We start from the raw sequence: 18,877 nt of genomic DNA, 5'->3' as shown, positions 1-18,877 counted from the left end.
CTCTAGTGCAGTGGGATCTCTCATGTATGTTATGGTTTGTTCACGTCCAGATTTATCAGATGCAGTTAATGTAGTTAGCAGATATATGGCGAATCCCGGTAAAGAACATTAGAAAGCAGTTCAGTGGATTTTAAAATATTTACGAGGAACTACTGATATTTGCTTACAGTTTAGAAGAACTAGAGATGGAGTAATTGAGTATGTTGATGCTGATTTTGCTGGAGACCTTGATAGAAGAAAATCTCTCACAGGTTATGTCTTTACAATCGGAGTTGTGCAATTAGTTGGAAAGCCACTTTGCAAACTACAGTCGCTTTATCTACCATTGAAGCTGAGTACATGGCGATTACTGAGGCTTGTAAATAAGCTATTTGGTTGAAGGGACTCTTTAGTGAACTTAATGAAGACCTTCAAATCAGCACAATATTTTGTGACAGTCAGAGTGCCATCTTTCTTACAAAAGATCAAATGTTTCATGAGAGAACAAAACACATTGATGTTCGGTATCATTTTGTTCGTGATATTATTGCTCGTGGTGATATTGTTGTGAGCAAAATTAGTACTCATGAAAATCTTGCAGATATGATGACTAAGTCATTTCCTATAACCAAGTTTGAGCATTGCTTAGACTTGGTTGGTGTTCATTGTTGAAGTTAAACCCTTAAGGGGTTTTATGGAAGAGGTGGAGAATTTGTTCGTTGAGAGTTCGTGATGAAGAACTTGTTCATTGAGAATTTGTGTCAAGGTGGAGATTGTTAGAATTAAGTGACTCGAATCCTTATTTAAATAAAATACAGTGGTAAAATAAAATAAAAGAAGAATCCATATAGAATTACACTTCTTTTATTTTATTTTAGAATAAGCTTTTTTTAAACCTTATTAAATTCCATATATTTTATATTTATTAGAATAAGGTGTTTCAGTCGTGCTAGAATATGGCTTTACAAGCCTATAAATAGATATAGTCTATTCCTCTTGTAATTAATTCGAATTCGACATAGTGAATTTTCTTCTAATCTGCCCGTGGTTTTTTCCCGGAAGGGTTTTCACGTAAAAATCTGTGTTCTTTATTTTATTTTTTTATTTTTATTTTTTCACATATACATATTTAAATATTTTTATATTTTTTAAAAATATTATTTTTAATAAAATTGATAAATTTTCTAATAATTTCTAGTTTAATTTTTTTACAATTATTGTTAAAAAATTTTAAAAATATCAAAATGATTTTTTAACTATAGGTCAAGGACTAAATTAGCTATTAACCCTTTGACTTAAGGTGCAACGTTACTTTCTTAAAGGAAGTTAATAGTGAGTGAAAAAATGTAACAATTTGATAATATTAGTGACTATTATGTAACTTTTGAAAATTGAGTAATCGAAATGTAATTTTAAACAAAATTTAGGGACAATTGATGTAGTTTACTCTTAAAGTTAAATGGATTTAGAGAAATTATTGGATATGATAGAGTTTATAATAACCTTTTTATGTTTTTAAAATTTAATGACGTATCACTATATCATTGATATTAAATTAAAGTTTTAGAATGATCCAAAGTTATATTATCAATCTAATATTTTTAAAGTGTAATAAGTAAAGTACAATTTAAAACTCTCATTCATGACGCATATAATTGCATATAGTATGTATTAAATCTAGATACTTAGGTCCTAGAACCTTTTACCTTTACCAATTGAGTCAAGTTACCATTACAAGTACAATTACAATCAATATATCTAACATATGTTTGGATCTAAATTAATAACTAATAGAGCATCTCCTCAAACTTATATAATAAAATGCATAGTTTGAAACTAATTAATAATAACGCATGAAATATGTACAATATTAAAATGAAACTATTAGTTAAAATTGTGAGTAAAACAAAATTTAAATACATAGACACACTAGGTTAAGAGTACTAAATGCATCACAATTGTTTATCACAGTGTTGTCTTCAATCGTGAGTTAGTGTTGAGTTGACTTATGACGCCAACTCAATTAACAGTGTTATAAATATATACAATTGACATAGGTAATAAAGCATGCGTAATACAATTAAAATATAAATATTATATTAAAAAAGTTTTAGTTCAATGGTAAACTTAATGTTTTATTAACATATAAGAAGTATGAATTTAAATCTAATCCCATGCAAAATTGTATTGATTTTTTTAAAAAAATTAAAATATTCTCAAATAATATAATTTATTTTAATTACAAAAGATAATTTCATATTTTTCCATCAAATTGGTCCACAATTCAATAGAAACCTAAATAATAATATAAATACATAATTTTTATATGTGATAATTATACAATTATCTTGTTTTTATTTACAATGATAATTTCTTATTTTAATTTTATCTAATTGCTTATGTGCTTATATTTTAATTTTTTTATATTCATGTTATTTTACATGTTTTAATTTTTTAAAATTAAAATTATATTACGTTGAATATTATATATCCACTAGAGCTTCCAAACACGTAATAGTGGAGTAGTTACAAAGTTAACTAACAACGCAATCTAAGAGAAAATAAATGTCCTAAATTCTATCTAGATAATATTGTTATTAAAATCAGATAATTTAGTTTAATTAAAATAAATTTTTATATGTGATAGAGATACAACACCTTTGCAGTGTTTTCTACTAAAGAAAGGATATATACATACATACATGTATATGTAATTATTCCTTTTCAATACATCAATTACCTATCCATATTTATATATTAAGATTTTAACTAAATTGATGTTACCCAATAATCAAGTTCCAATTCAATTGTTAAATTATTATTAAAAGACTTTTATTTTAACAAAACAATAAATATTATTTGAGTAACGGTATGCATTTGATCGAATCAAGTGAAAAATTTCGAGTTAGTTGAGTTGACGAGTCTTATTTTATTATCCTAACTAGATTTGAATTTTTTGAATCGGATGAAATAGTTTGGGTTAAATTTAAAAATTAAACTTGTCAAAATAAAAATATTGTTACATTATAACTAATTTCATATTAGAGCACATAAATTTGAAACAATATATATTTGAAAACTCTTTCAAAAAAAAAAAAGAAAAAATGTGATATTTTAGCATAATAAACTTTAATTGGTAATTTACTTGTTTAAGTCATCAAAATTATTATTTTTAATTTTTTAAAAATTTGAACATTTTATTCTTTACATTTTTAGAATTTTTTTATAATTTAAAAATATGAACTTTTGGATTTTTCTTATAAATATTTTAAAATTTTAGAAATTATCATTTTAAAATTAATAGGGATTAATTTGTTCATTTAGACCAGTTTGCCATTCAAGTTATTTAAATTATTCGAGTTATTCAAATTGTAAAATATAATTCAATTGAATAACCGAATTACTTATTTGAGTTAGCTAAAAAATATCAAATAAATTTTCAATTCGATTATCTCAAAATTTGAAAAAAATCAATTTTTAAGTTGAATTGAGGTTTATTCACCCTTAATTTTGAGGATATATATATATATATATATTTTATCTTTTATATAAAATTTAAAAATACGTGACAAGTTTTGAACTCAAAAGATGAAACAATCACACTCATTTCTATCATTTCAACTAAACTATATTTGATTTTCAAGTAATTTTAAATAAATATATTGCGCCATAATTTAATTTTCGTTTTGGAAATACACATTTATGAATTAAAAGAAAAAAAAAACTCATTTTGCAATACATGAACATGGTTAATTAGTATTGGAGGGGCTATTTGTACTTATTGGGCGGTAGTATAGCTGTTTATTCTTCCGCCATTTTTGGGTCAAAGTCTCAAACTTGGAAGTCCAATGAACTATAATTGGCCTCAAATTTGATGGGCTACTCGCCTAGGCCTCTGGAGATGATGAATCAAACACGCACTTTGATGTATATGAAACTCTACAAATCGGTAAAGTTGATTCCTTTGTGAGTTACAGGCAAAACCCCAGAAATTCCCCCGTTTGGAATAAAAGAAATAGAAGACATGGTGAGGCAATCGAGGTTGATCCTTTCACTACTTGGCGCAGTTTTGGTGTTGCTGGTGATTGGAAATGCTCTGAGGCTAGCCAAAGCCAACAATTCAGCCTCCGCCTTTGTCCAAAATGCCATCTTCTCCAACAAGATCGTTATGTTCTCCAAATCCTATTGCCCGTATGTCTTTGTTATTTACAGTTTCATCTAAACCTCTCAATCTTCATAATAAAGAATCAAGATATCATAGTTATCCAGTACTCCGCATAATCAATCTTATTGCCCTTTTTTTTAACCCCATTTTCTTCGTGGGTATTTCTTCTAAAGTTGAACTGAAACGTCAATTCATTGATGGGTTGCTCCAACTTCTTTCGCTTTGTCTTGTTCATAGGTATTGCATGCGTGCCAAGCGCATTTTCTCTGAGTTAAATGAGAAACCTTATGTTGTAGAGCTTGATCTCCGAGGTATTTGTGGATGTTCTTTATCTGCTTCTGATATGTATGTTCTTTATAGGTTAAATTGTATAGAAGGTCCTTGTACTAGGCATTTTTTATGGATTTAGTCTCTCTACTATAATTTGATCATTTTTAGTTCCCTATGTCTCGAGATGTGTATTTTCAAACTCGAGATCAATATGTTCTGTTAATTCAGTCAAACAGTTTGACATCGCTTTTTTTTTTATCATATGATGATGTGCCATATACATATTGGCATTTTTTGTACATCAAATGTTTAAAGAAAAATAAGGTAGTCAAATTATTTGATTGAATCAATTGAATGTAGAGATGATCAAATTATGGTAGAGGGGCAAAATCTGCCAAAAACACATAGTCCAGGGACCTTTTATACAATTCGACCTTCTTAGAATATATATGTTCAAAAAGAGTAATTTTAAATGAAGCTTTGACTTGTTGAGCTTTTGTTTTAGATGATGGAGCTGAAATCCAGTATGTCATCCTGGATTTGGTAGGTCGTGGAACTGTTCCACAAGTGTTTGTGAATGGCAAGCATATTGGAGGCTCTGATGGTTAGATACTTAGGCTCCATAGTATTTGTCTTCCTTGATATTACTTATATATATATATTGACTTTCACTTTTCGTACTTATTTGCAACTATGTAGATCTCAGTGATGCAGTCCATAATGGTACATTGCAAAGCCTTCTAGCTGCAAGTTAATGTAAGAAAGAAGGAAATAAATTGACTTGTGAACTGTAAAGCTGCCTGTGGATTAGAAGATCATTTCTGGGTTGTGAACTTAGTACGTTCACTGCAAGATTTTGTTGAGTGCGCTGTGATAATGGCATGTCTCTTTGAGGCTATCTTATATTTCATCTTCATCATGGAAGAGAATGACTATGTTTTAGGTCTAAAGTTCATTGTAAATGTAGGTGTGGGGAGGGAGCAATGACTTTGATTTAGTTTTCACATAATCTTATACTTACTGTCAATGGATCCCTTTTTTCTATTTTGTTGTTTCTTGGTATAGGCATGCTTTCTTTGAAGTGGGATTTTTTATGGTGTTGGATTTGATTCATGGATTTGACTGAAGAATCATATGTAAATGTTTGGCCTTGAAAACAAAGAAGAAATTTGGCTCTAACTGAACAAAGATTTTGAATCATAATGAAACTATTCTGATTAAAGGATTTCCCCAGAGTTTGTGCATATTTATTGGCAGAACATCTCTCAACAAATTGCCCCAGCAGCCCAGCCACATTTAAATGAGATAATAATAAGCAGTAATGACATTCACAGTTCACAGGCAATGGCCGGTGGGACTTTGTTTTTGGGGTGCAGGCTTGTAGACATTTATAAAACAGAATAGGCCTAGAGTGCTAAAATGTCAATAATTTGAATGACTGGCAGCAACGCTGCATGTGCCTAGGAACTGAGGCCGAGGCCTACCCTGAGGGATCAACTGATTCTCAGGGCTCACCTATTTGGTTTCCTGCTGCAAGGAGCATTTGCTGATTTTAATGCTCACTCAATGAGATTGGCTCCAAATTTAGTGTTGGAAATCACTGTACCACCTTACATCACCCCCTAAGAGCTGCCATTGCCAAGATAGCATCATATGCCCATGCAAGCTCCGCAATAATATTAGGAGCCCGCCAAAGCTGCCAAAAGTGTCATTGGCTGCATCAAAAAAGTGACTGAAAAGGAAATAAAAAAGGCATATATAAGCTCCATTGCCTTGGAATCCTACATATGGGAAACACCCAATAGTTACCCTTGTGGTTGTTCTTTTGCATCATCTATTTCATCACACATGATTAAACAATTGTTTTTTTTAAAAATAATAGCAAAAAGGAAAAAAAAAAAACAAAGGAAATCTGATCATGTGCAAGTGAACAAGTTGGTAATCGATCCAGAGACGCAAATATCCAGTAAGAAATTAGGACTGTGTCCCCCACAAATAAAATAATTATAAAGTTACTATATTAAGCTTTGAATACAAAAGTAGTTGTCGTTTCCTCAATAATTTTATATCATATTAACATCCTCTCGATTCTCACCGTTTCCCCTTCCTTTTCAATTGCTCTTCTCCAATGGCGGAAGCTGGCTCTGGGTTAGCCTCTGCTTCAAGAACATGTAGGGTGCCGGAACGAGCAAAGCTGCATATTGCCATGACAATTTTTCAGCTTGGTTATGCCGTGAACCATGTAATTATGAGAGTTGCTCTTAATATGGGTGTAAGCAAGCTAGTTTTCCCATTTTATAGGAACATCTTAGCCCTGCTTGCCTTGGCTCCCTCTGCTTATTTCCTAGAAAAGTATGGCGATTATTTTGAGTAGGAAAAATCAAGAATCTTTTTCATTTGGGTTTTATTCATTTTCCACAATTTTTTTATTTCTCTGGTTCGTTTTACAGGAAAAAGAGACCAGCACTGACCATTTCTTTTCTGATACAATTCTTCTTTCTCGGATTTATAGGGTATGAATCATTTGTGGACAAATTTTCCAGTTTTTATATCAATCAATGAAGTTATTTACTGATATTTCTGTTTTGCTAGAATAACTTTGAATCAAGGATTTTACATATTTGGCTTAGACAACACATCGCCTTCATTGGCTTCTGCTACTGAGAATTCTGTCCCAGCTGTGACTTTTATCATGGCTGCCTTACTTAGGTGAGACATAGACCCTTATTACATACACACCGTGTTAATATCCGATACTGATTTGCTTATTTTCTCTAATTTCCAAGGATTATAATTGTCTTTTTCTTTGAAGGATGGAACAAGTACACTTGGATCGTAAAGATGGAATAGTCAAGGTGCTAGGGACTATTGCTTCAGTAGCTGGAGCTTTAGTAATAACGCTTTATAAGGGACCAACTGTTTACACTCCAAATTCACCCTCAAACAAGCCACATATTTCATCTTTAGGAGATGCTGAAGGGAAGAACTGGACAATCGGTTGCTTATGTCTCGTTGGCCATTCCCTTTGTTGGTCAAGCTGGATTGTGTTACAAGCACCGGTCCTAAAGAAATACCCAGCTCGCCTCTCCTTCGTTTCATACGCTTGCTTTTTCTCTGTTTTGCAATTCGGGGCGATTGCGGCCACCATTGAAAGAGACCCCCGGTCTTGGCAAGTTCACTCCGGCAGCGAAGTCTTCACTATTATCTATGCGGTCAGTATCGGCAACCTTAAAATGCTTAAAACCCCTACAGTTTAATCCTTGAAATTGTTGAGTTTACGGTTTTCCTTTGAAATGATTGGAAAGTGCTTGATGTGGTGCAGGGACTCGTAGCTTCAGCAATGGTGTTTGCTATACAAATATATGTTGTTGATAGAGGAGGCCCTTTGTTTGTCTCAATGTATTTGCCTCTGCAAACCTTACTTGCGGCTTTAATAGCCACTGTTACATTGGGTGAAGAATTCTACTTGGGGGGGTAAGCCTTAACTTTTAACCCATACAATGTTGCCTACAATCATACTTTGCAGGGTTGGAGTGACATTGAATATAGCTTGCAAAATATGTGAAACTTGCAGGGTAGTAGGAGCAGCATTGATAGTAGCTGGATTGTATCTGGTTATCCTAGGAAAAAGTGAAGAGAGCAAGTATCTGTCTGAAAATGAACCAATTTATTCAGTGTCTGAAAATAATGACATGGAATCCACCTTCATTCGGCCATTGCTGGGAAGTAAATTGCAGAGCTGAGGCAAATGGATGAATTTTCATATCAGCTCCATGGCAAAGTCAGTCATCCAATCCACACTAATGCCATTTGAAGCAGCCTGCTGCTATTGAAATTGAAGGACAACAAACGTGAATGATGGAGTTCTCAACAATTGAAATGGGAAAAAGAAAAGTTGAATTGTTTTGATCAACATGCATCATGCATGACATATGAAATCATTCTTTATTATTAATTTTGAATGGAACACAGAGGGTGCCTTCTCTGAGCTATAACAGCCATGCTTATGTATTTATTTATGTTTATTTGATCCTGTTGGTTTGGATCATCATTTTGTCTATTGTTGTTATTTTATGATATTAGTGAATATGAAGTATACACCTGTTTCCAAATTTTAATAATGACCATGTTTATTTGCCACCGATTCACATGAAAAGTAGCAATCTTTAAGGTAAACTACAGATATCGGGTTTTTTTTTTTTTTTTGCCCTTTTCACTCTTTTTCATTTTCTATCATCAGCACTCACATAGCTAAAAGAATTTACATAATAATATCTCTAATCCTTAACATTTATATATTACGTCAATTTAATCCTCAACATCTACACATTATATAACTTGAATTTTCTTTTTTAATTTTGATTTTCTTTGTGAATCTCTCACCTAAAAAGTTAAAAAATCTATCAACTTGAAAATATACCAAAATGAGAACACCCAAAAATTTAATATTCTCATTCTTTTAAAGTTAACCTTTAATGTCATGAATAACAGTAAATTTGTAAAAAAAAAAATTAAATTAAATTGCACAATGTGTAAATAGTTTTTTAAAAATATAGACTAAATTGACACAATATAAATATTGAGAGTTAAAATTGTGATTATCCTAATCTTAAAAATTATTAGACTATCTTTCAATTAGTAATTCAGTGGTTAATGACAAAAAATTTTGAATAATTAAAGGATAGTTTTGTAACCTTTTATAATTGGTGAAAAATGGATGCTTATATTCGCAAGATACATTCATTATCCCTTAACTTTGCGAATTGAGGATGTTGTAAGAAACGGGAAATGAGGATGTATGAAGTAGCAAAAAATAGGTTTTGAGGGGAAGAAAATGCTTACTGAATAGAAGATGATGATGTTTGTCGAGGCTAATTCATGGACTGCATAAATATTAAAGATGATGTGTTTGATTCTCAGTTTCACCATAGTTTCATGTTTTTCAAGCTTAATTCTGCAAGTTTTGAGAGATCGACTCACTCTTTCTATGCTCTACAATTGATGATTTGGAATAGTCAAGCATGTGGGTTTTGTCTTTATTTAATTTTAGCACTTATTTAACCCTTTATCTTTACAAAAAATTATTTTTTTAGCTCTCAATTAAATTTTTCACATGTTTGAGTGGTTAAATTTATATTATTTGTCAAACCTCAAAATAGATAGAAATATTAATATTCATTAATTTTGCTGACATTGCATATATATATATATATATATATATATATATATATATATATAAATGCTATTCAAACAATTCATTATTTTTCAAAAAATTTTATAAAAATTTTAAAAAATAAAAAAAAGATTAATATTTTTACTATTTTTAAATTTTAAAAATTATTAATTGTTAACGTGGGTAAAATTCTATCTATTTTGGGGTGATTTGAGTAACAATATAAATTCAAGAGTTAAAAGAAGTAAAACAAATTATATGTAAGACTAAAATGAACTTTTTTCAAAGTTGGAGAACAAAATAAATCATTATTTTACTTTTGTAAAATATGAGTTTGTAACCATTTATTATTAAGATTTTCTTATTTGAATCATTTCTCTCCCAATATTAATGAAAACCAATTAGATATTCTCTAAAAACAAATACAATGCTAAAAGAATAAAATTGGATCAAAATTAATTTACATTTTAAATCCCTAATTAATTATGCTCTAAGATATACATTAAAAACACACTATACTCACAACATCCAACAACTTTTTGCTAATATTGTAAAAAAAAAATTTAACATAGAAAAGGGATGGGTCAAATTTTATTATTACTTTATAAAAATTGTGCCTTTTAATTTTATCAATTTTAGTTTATATATTTTTTGACTTGGTCAATTTAATCTTACACAAATAATAACATTTAAATTTATTTGGTGAAATTTAAATTATCATTCATGTGTTATGTATACAATTGTAGATTTGATTTATATTCTCTGATTGTATCATTATAAGTCTCCATGCCTTTTAATTTTTAAAATTTCACCTTAACGTAAATGACAGTCATTAACTATTAACTGGGGTTTTAGTGAGTAATATGTGTAAATATTAAGTTGACATGATATTAAACATATGATAATATGTTTGACATATCAGATTTTAAAAATATCAATTTAACTTAATTAATTTAATAATTACCCTTTGATGAAGACTGAAATTTTAAAATTTGAAAAGTATAGGGACTAAAATGATAATTAAATCCAAAATTTTTGCAAATTACTTGGACTTATAGCAGAGTTTAACCAAAAAGAAGCATAGCAAAAAGTATAAGAATAAGAAGACAAATATTAAACACCCAACAAAATTCAAAAAGAAGCCAGGCCCCTTTTTAACCCCCCAATTCCTCCACTCTCCGCTGGGTCTTCGTTTGTTCTCTCCGACCACAAAGGTGCGCTCTAATCTCAACTTTTCCATTTTCAAACAGTCATTCTTTATCAGTTCGTAGAAGAAATTCTCTTTGATTTCTTAATCGAATTTTTTTGCCCGTTTATTTTGCTTTCTACTCAATCTTCTCTCCTTCGCTAATGGATGATTGATTCTAAAAATTTATCACAGTTTTTCAGTCTGCTTTGGAGTAATCGGTGTTTTTTTTTTTAATAATCCTTTTGCAATTTTAGATCAGCTGGAAATGGAAGAACAAGTAGATTCTGATCGTCAGTTAATGATGGAAGGTGGTTTTACGGCCCCACACAGTATGGATATTGATCCATCGAGGGAACGGTTTCCATGCTGCATTGTTTGGGCGCCTCTACCCGTTCTTTCATGGCTGGTTCCTTTCATTGGACACGTCGGAATTTGCAGAGAAGATGGAATTATTCTAGATTTTGCAGGGCCTAATTTTGTATGTGTTGACCATTTCACCTTCGGACCAGTGGCTCGCTATCTCCAAATTAACAAAGATAAGGTGTATAATTCCATCTTCCAACTCCTTTTGCCTCTCTTATCTCTATTTTTTTTTCCTTGAATTTCATTTATTTATTCCCAAGCAAAAAGGTTGCAGTACGGGAAAATTACATGACAACTTTAACTGGATTAAGAATTTGAAAGTTAGATTTATATTGGTGCCTTTTGTGCTTTACGCCTATACCTTAGATGGGGATCTGATAGGGAAGAGTAGTCATAGGCTACACAATGTAAATTCCTATGCTTTTCAATGAATGTGAATGCACTCTGGCAGGTTTTCTGAAGTAGGAGTTACTGCTTCCATTGTGCTTATGCCCTTACCTTTGATGGGGATTTGATAGGGAAGAGTAGTCATAAGCTACCCGATGTCAATTTCTAACCTTTTAAATAATTTGTGACTGCACAATGGCAGATTCTCGGTAGTGGGATTTAATAGTTCGATTGTGCTTTACACCTTTGCCATAGATGGAGATTTGATAGGGAAGAACTGTGATAAACTATAAATTCCTATGCTTTTCAAGAATTTGTGAATGCACTATGGCAGGTTTTCTGAATTAGGAGTTGCTGCTTCCATTGTGCTTATGCCCTTACCTTTGATGGGGATTTGATAGGGAAGAGTTGTCATAGGTTACCCAATGTGAATTCATAAGCTTTTCAATAATTTGTGAAAGCACAATGTCAGATTCTCGAAAGTAGGATTTTCTGTGCTTTTACACATTTTCATTAGGTGGAGATTTGATAGGGAAGAACCGTAATAGACTATAAATTCCTAATATGGTTTTCAATGATTTGTGAATGCACTGTGACAGATTTTCTGAAGTAGGATTTATTGGTTCCGTTGTGCTTTATGCTCTTACCTTTGATGGGAATTTGATAGGGAAGAGTTGTAATTGGCTACCCAAAGTGAATTTCCAAGCTTCACAATAATTTGTGAAGGCACAACGGCTGATTCTTAGAAGTGGGTTTTAGTCTGGTTCTATTGTGCTGCATGCATTTACCTTAGATGAGGATTTGGTAGAGAATCATTGTAATAGACTATAAATTCCATTGCTTTTCAATAATTCATGAATTCATTATAGGCAAATTTGATGGAAAATTTGGGGGCATTGGTACCTAAGATGGTGCAAATGACAGGAAATAGGTTGCACCAATGTAGAATATAACTAGGGTTTCTTTTAATATTTCATGGCTGTACTTTGGTTTGGTTGATGGGAGAGCAAAAATTTGAGTATGGATGGTTATGATGAGTGCCAATAATAGGAATTATATAGTTGCTAGCATTTCTACTCACGTATTTGTTTCTTAATTGTTCTTCCTCGTTTAAGGATGTAATCTTTAGAGAATTTTTGTTCTTAGGAATGCGGCATTTCTCCCCATTCATCTGCACTTAAAGGTGATGAAGAATACCAGGATGATGAACTTAGAAGGGAGACATTAACATGGGATGAAGCACTTCGAAAAAGCACGATGGAGTTCCAACACCGGTCATACAACCTATTCACATGCAATTGTCATTCATTTGTAGCAAACAACCTGAACAAGTTAGGGTTCCGTTATGGAGGGTGGAATGTAGTGAACGTTGCACTTCTCCTCTTACTCAAAGGCCAGTGGGTGAGCAAATTAGCATTTTTTCGGTCTTTCATGCCATTTGTTGTCGTAACCGGTCTTGGGCTTACATTTGGTGGCACCACATACCTGTTTTTTTCGGCTCTCTTTGCGGCCCTTCTTGCTTGTTGGTTCCTTCTTGGTACTTACTGTTTTAAGAATTTGATCAATTTGTAGTTTTATATTTTTCAACTCTCCAACTCCATTAATGTAAAAGATCTGCTTGTAAGATTCATTGCTTGTTCATGTTATCATATATTCGTATTTTCACATGGCTTTGTTATGTTAAAAGTTACCATATATTTATATGTATATTTTTCTTGGGAAAAGTATTCAAACCTTTGGAATGTATTTCGATGAAGTATTTTAATTTTTTAAAATAATTAATTAATTTAAGAAAATTAGGCAATTGGAATTTTTAAATTAAAAATAATTATTTTTAAAATGATTGATATATAAAATATTCAATATGGATTTTTGAAGTAAGTTTATGAGAAATTTTGAAAAAGTTATTACTTTTTTAACTATAATATATATTTTTAATTTTTTTATTAAAACTATTTATAATTTTTACAAATATAATGATATCCATATTGAACTTTTTATATTATTTATTTTAAATAATTATTCTTTTAATTTGTAAAATTCTAATAACCTAATTTTTTTATAAATCGATTATTTATCCAAACAAATCAATTACAAATCCTAGCATTTTGAATTGATAAACTCTAAAATGCTAGCATTTTAAAAATTTCAAAAATATATATATTTTTCATCCAAACACACTCTTAAAGTTTGATGAAAAATACACAATCCGTTTGTGTTAAATGAATTCTAATAAAAGGACAAATTTATCTTTTATTAATTAATATTCTGTTTATTTTGAGTTAATTGCACTAGATATCTTCAAACTATGACCCTAATTTTAAATTGACTCTTAAAATTTAAAATATTTTAATTACATCCCCAAACTATTGAGCGAATGAGAACCTCAAAACCAATATTTTTACAACATCCATTTTTACGATATTTGTTTTTCTTTAAACTTTTCATTTCAAAAATTCGGTACCAATTTAAAATAAATGTTATAGTTTGAGGATAAATGGTGCAATTTATTTTGTTACTTCAATCTTTATATTTTATAATTCTTAATTAAAAAGTGAAAATATAATTAATTATAAAAATATTTGAATTATTATTAAATTAATGTAGATTGCAATATTATAATATAGGTTAAATATGATATAATTTATGTAAGTTTTATTTCTTGAAGTTACAAGTATAGTAACAATTGCAATTACAAAGAATACAATTGAATAATTATAATTACAATTAATTATTATAAAGTATGATTTGACAAAATAATTTTATACATGGCTTATATATGATGATATATAAGCTAAAATAAATACGGATTGAAAACTCTCACATAATTTTTACAAAATTGAGACTCGAACATAATATCTTAAAATTTTTAAAGTCTTAAACTTGCTATTAAACTAAGGCATCACTAACTATAAGATTTTTTTTTTGAAATTGTTATTAATGATAATTATATTTTGTTTTGCCTTCTCTTTTATTTTTGTTTTTAAATTTTTACGTAATTAAAGGTGACAATTATAATAAAAATGATGAGAATCAAAATGTTTATAACTCTTAAATCAAATTGAATGTTTCTAAGCCTTAGAGTTATAATTTAACTTAACTTATTAAAATTAAAAGCAGAACACCCAACCATTCTCTTTTTTTTTTTTTTTTTTTGAGACTATACAGAAAAAAATGTTCATAATATAGATTTAAAAAATCTAAAATTACAATTCATCCTAACACTACATGATACAATTATTTTTGTACTTGTTGATACAAGGATCAAATAATGTGGAGGTTGCGGTGGTGTTGGTCAATTCCCCCTGTTTAGGACAAGGTGGAGAGCCAATGGTGGTGGTTGGCACGTGATGGAAAGTTAAATTTTCTATAGAAAAGATGGTAACATGAGGAAGAAAAGAGAAAGAAGAGTGGAGAGGAAACCCCTAGATCAAGGAGCTGAGAAGTATATATAAGAGGCTTAGTGGGACTCGTGCTATGATGGCCTGCATGTATAGGGTGGTTATAGGCAATCTAATGTGATGGGCTATCAAAATATGATTGTCTCCCAATTGAGGGAGAAGTTATAAAATGACTTTATTCAAAATAGAAGTATGGGTGAAGCCTTTGTGCTATGTGGTAGGTTTTTTTTTTTTTTTTTGTGCTAGATCAATGAAAATGGTTTCATAATTTTTAGTAAGAGTTTCTATTGGTTCAAATATTCCAACATTTTGAAAATTTCATAAAATATTCTTCGAGGATTTAAGTGTTTTGCTTTTTAAATTTTGTACCGTTTGCTTTAAAATTATTGATATTTAGCTAAGTTACTTAAAGAGGCTAATAGTATTTCTACTCGACTAAGTGACTTAATAAGCTAACAGTGTTTCTACTCGACTAAGTGACTTGAGAGGTTAGCTGTGTTTTTGCTATTAACTTAGCGAGTAGTATCCCCAAGGGGCAACAATGTTTCTGCTATCAATTTAATGAGTAGTATCCCCAAGGGGCAGTAGTGTTACTATTATCAATTTTGTAAAAAAAATGTTGCAAAGTTACTTAAGATGCTATCAGTGTTTTTGCTATTAAACTTAGCAAGCTTCCAATCTTGAAAAGGCAAAAAACTTTCGTTGGAGTGTGCCTAAAAATATTAGAATGAATTCACTCATTTACCGATGAGCTATACATAGTACGACATTTATTCTTGTGCTACTCAGAAAAATATCAGTAAAATTTTATAATAATATATATTTTACATGGCAGACATTTATTTCTACACGACACAAAAAAATATCAATAAACTTTTTATAATAATATATTTGACCTCTTGTTGGAGTTTGCCTAAAAAAGTTAGAATGTGCTTGCTTATTTGCCAACGAGATATACATGGCGTGACATTTATTCACATGCTACTAGAAAAGATATCAATTAATTTTTATAATAATATATATTTTACCTCTCAACAAATTGTTGAAATAATATTTGAATTCATATTAACGAGTTACTACACCAAATAAGTAATTGTAAGTTGTTGACAAGCTCTTTTAAAACACCACGAGTAAGAATCTTAATGCTTGTTAGAAATATAATCAGGGGTGTACCGAGGGAGGGGGCTGACTGGGGCTCGACCCCCCTAAAATGAATTTTTTTTTATTTAGGCCCTTCAAAAATTTTAAAATTTTAAATTAGTCAAGGTAAAATTATACATTACCCCATTAAAAATGATAAAATTTTGATTTAATAATTTAAAATTTATAAAAATATAAACTATTTAAATAATGAAATAATATTTTACTATTATAAAATTACAAATTAATTTTGACCTTAACACACGTATATTAGTGTGGGGTGGGGTTATATTATTAGCGATGGTTATATCCTCGTGGGGTTCAAGCCCCTTCTATTATTTCGTTTTATTTTACTCTTTATTTATTACTATTAATATTTAATATACATACATAACATATACTTCAAGTTTACAACCCAAATTGCTCCTTAATATACACATTCTCCTCGAAGAGTTTACACACCAAGCCGAGACGTGAAACTCTAGTTCGCACATATATGCATGTTAGAGCTCTCGCCCCATAAATGTCGCCGCCTTCAAAACGAAGATATAAAATATGTGGTCGAATGCAGGCTTCATGGGAGGTTTTGAAAAAAAAAAAAAAATCGAATAAAATTTAAGACTCATTTTTTATGTGCTAGGCCTTTTATAAGATTTTTGGCTCGAACACGGCTCGAATATTATGTTATAAAATAATATTATATTAATTATATATGTTTGCTAATAATTATATATTTATATTTGTATTAAATCATAAATCTAATAACAATTAAATTCATTGTCCACGACCTAAAAAATTATTCAACTAAATAACTCAACCGAAAATATAAAATTTTAAAATTTATATTTAATAAAATAAAATATTTATTATATTTATTAATGTTTTTAATATAATAAAACATTTATTATAATTATGGTAGAGTTTTTAATATAAATACATTTTAATGTTAGAAAACTTTTATTTTAGCCTTTTTTAGTGTATTATATTTCTTAAAGAAATTAATTTTAAATAAAAATAATCTAAAAAATTTAAATATGAACAAACCGAATCGAACCCAAATTTACTTTTCTTAAATTGAACCGCACTTAAACAAAAATTTAAACCCTTTTTTCGAATCAAACCCAACCCAAACTTAAATACCTTACAACGGCCCACAAGGACCTCTACTTACGATTGATAAAACATTCAAACTATTTTCGTGAGGTGTTGTACAAGAAAAGGCCCGTTTCCAACATTATTTACGAAAATGGGCCATTAAAAAATTTATTTATTGGAATGGTCCAAAAAATACAAAACATTCCAACGTTGACATGTTTTCAGGGGAAAACGCAGAAAAGCATGCTGACATAGGAGCGCTTTACCACGTGTCAGCAAATGCGCACTAAAGTGGGCGCGCTTTACCCCGTGTTTTCCCCTCAACAATCATTTAAAAAATTGACCGTTAGGCCCAACGGTCAGGGAAAAAAAAATTATAAAACCCCCACCCATTTTTTCACACAAAATTTCTTTCAAATTTCTCTTTAAATTTCTCAAAAAAGCTCTCAAAGCTCTCTAAATTTTTACTTTTTGACTAAATTAGTATTTTTTTTTTATAATTTTTAAGAAATTTGATCGTGTTAGCAATGGCCCAATAATTAATTCGTCTCGATGATAAACATATCTCCATTGATCAAATAGAAATGGTAAGGTTTAATTTTAATTTTTAATATTATTTAATATTTTTATTTCATTTTTTTAATTTAATTAATATTTGTTTATAATTTTTTTATAACAGCCGGTAGAGTGTTACAATGTTTTATTCGTAATATGCCTGGTCCTCCATCACCGTTGATAGAAAATTACTTGAGGGAAGTGGGTTTTTGGCACGTGGCCATATAGGTCGGGGGTGAAAGTTGGACCCAAAACTCATCAGCGCGTTTGTGGAAAGGTGGAGACTCAGGACGCACACATTCCCTCTTCCATGCGAGGAGTGTACCATCACTTTGGAGGACGTGCAGTTACAATTAGGGTTAGCGGTGGCTGGGTCCATACTCATCGGGTCTGCTCAATTTGCTGATTCGGGAGCCATATGCTACGATCTTTTGGGTGCAATTCCAGATATTATTTACGAAGGTCAGATCGATATGGGTTGGTTATGAGACACATTTCCAGAGCTGGGGGATGATTCTACTGAAGTAGAAAGAGTACGGTACGCTCAGGCATATATCATTTAGATCCTCGGAGGTTATCTAATGTCAGACAAGTTACGAAACCTCATACATCTGAGGTGGCTGTTGAAACTCATCGATTTTAGAGCAGCTGTCGAACTCAGTTGGGGGTCTGTCGTGTTATCGACATTGTATCAGGAGATGTTTCGGGTGACGTAACCAAATAAAATCAAAATCGAAGGTTGTCTTTCACTTCTACAACCATGGGCTCGGTTTTGCTTTTCATTTTTATGTCATCGAGTGAACCACTTATATACATTCCCACTATTAACAAGATAAAATTTATATTAGATTTTGCAATTATTACATAATTTAAAATATAATTTTATGCTAAAATTTTATTTAAATAGGTCAAACCATTCAGCAAGTTACGGTGGAATACCTACTGCTCTTGAAGATATATGGCTTCTATTAAACCAACAGTTAGAAGCGCATGTAAGTATTTATTTCATTTTGAACTATATATACATAACATAGCTGATTTCGTATTTAATATTTAGTATTTAGTTTTATGTAACGTTCATATAGTTTCAATGGATACCATACGAGGACTCGGCAATTTAGGCAGTAATTTCAGATGAATTCCTACAGAATCTGAACATC

At 30.5% G+C, this 18,877-nt stretch overlaps 3 protein-coding genes across 5 annotated transcripts; all 3 read left to right on the top strand.

Moving 5' to 3' along the window:
• Positions 1-3,902: 3,902 nt before the first annotated feature.
• On the top strand, positions 3,903-5,602 carry LOC108487530 (glutaredoxin-C3). Its single transcript, XM_017791898.2, has 4 exons — positions 3,903-4,170; positions 4,382-4,455; positions 4,920-5,018; positions 5,114-5,602. The coding sequence occupies exons 1-4, from the start codon at positions 4,004-4,006 to the stop codon at positions 5,167-5,169; spliced, it is 396 nt and encodes a 131-aa protein (XP_017647387.1). The 5' UTR covers positions 3,903-4,003; the 3' UTR covers positions 5,170-5,602.
• A 618-nt stretch (positions 5,603-6,220) lies between these two features.
• LOC108488441 (WAT1-related protein At3g53210) lies at positions 6,221-8,526 on the top strand. Of its 2 annotated transcripts, none has more exons than XM_017792717.2 (6): positions 6,221-6,784; positions 6,865-6,927; positions 7,007-7,123; positions 7,227-7,626; positions 7,737-7,888; positions 7,989-8,526. In XM_017792717.2, the coding sequence occupies exons 1-6, from the start codon at positions 6,543-6,545 to the stop codon at positions 8,155-8,157; spliced, it is 1,143 nt and encodes a 380-aa protein (XP_017648206.1). In that variant the 5' UTR covers positions 6,221-6,542; the 3' UTR covers positions 8,158-8,526. The 2 variants fall into 2 exon arrangements, with proteins under 2 accessions (XP_017648206.1, XP_017648207.1); XM_017792718.2 differs by having other exon boundaries at positions 6,225-6,766.
• A 2,161-nt stretch (positions 8,527-10,687) lies between these two features.
• Positions 10,688-13,212, top strand: LOC108487322 (protein RTE1-HOMOLOG-like). Of its 2 annotated transcripts, none has more exons than XM_017791632.2 (3): positions 10,688-10,801; positions 11,031-11,317; positions 12,673-13,212. In XM_017791632.2, exons 2-3 carry the CDS (start codon positions 11,042-11,044, stop codon positions 13,096-13,098), a joined length of 702 nt encoding a protein of 233 aa, XP_017647121.1. In that variant the 5' UTR covers positions 10,688-10,801; positions 11,031-11,041; the 3' UTR covers positions 13,099-13,212. The 2 variants fall into 2 exon arrangements, with proteins under 2 accessions (XP_017647121.1, XP_017647122.1); XM_017791633.2 differs by having other exon boundaries at positions 10,713-10,801; positions 11,036-11,317.
• Positions 13,213-18,877: the final 5,665 nt, after the last annotated feature.

Source organism: Gossypium arboreum, chromosome 10, assembly GCF_025698485.1.
Source record: "Gossypium arboreum isolate Shixiya-1 chromosome 10, ASM2569848v2, whole genome shotgun sequence".
In the NCBI taxonomy this organism is placed as follows: Eukaryota; Viridiplantae; Streptophyta; class Magnoliopsida; order Malvales; family Malvaceae; genus Gossypium; species Gossypium arboreum.
Note: the sequence above shows the minus strand (reverse complement) of the source record. Positions and strands in the feature narration are given on the sequence as shown.

Coding starts and splice junctions, on each gene's coding strand:
- LOC108487530 (XM_017791898.2), top strand. CDS start 4,004: ATGGTGAGGCAATCGAGGTTGATCCTTTCACTACTTGGCGCAGTTTTG. Junction 4,456..4,919: donor TGTAGAGCTTGATCTCCGAG/GTATTTGTGGAT, acceptor CTTTTGTTTTAG/ATGATGGAGCTGAAATCCAG. Junction 5,019..5,113: donor GCATATTGGAGGCTCTGATG/GTTAGATACTTA, acceptor GCAACTATGTAG/ATCTCAGTGATGCAGTCCAT.
- LOC108488441 (XM_017792717.2), top strand. CDS start 6,543: ATGGCGGAAGCTGGCTCTGGGTTAGCCTCTGCTTCAAGAACATGTAGG. Junction 6,928..7,006: donor TTCTTTCTCGGATTTATAGG/GTATGAATCATT, acceptor CTGTTTTGCTAG/AATAACTTTGAATCAAGGAT. Junction 7,124..7,226: donor ATCATGGCTGCCTTACTTAG/GTGAGACATAGA, acceptor TTTTCTTTGAAG/GATGGAACAAGTACACTTGG.
- LOC108487322 (XM_017791632.2), top strand. CDS start 11,042: ATGGAAGAACAAGTAGATTCTGATCGTCAGTTAATGATGGAAGGTGGT. Junction 11,318..12,672: donor TCCAAATTAACAAAGATAAG/GTGTATAATTCC, acceptor TTTTGTTCTTAG/GAATGCGGCATTTCTCCCCA.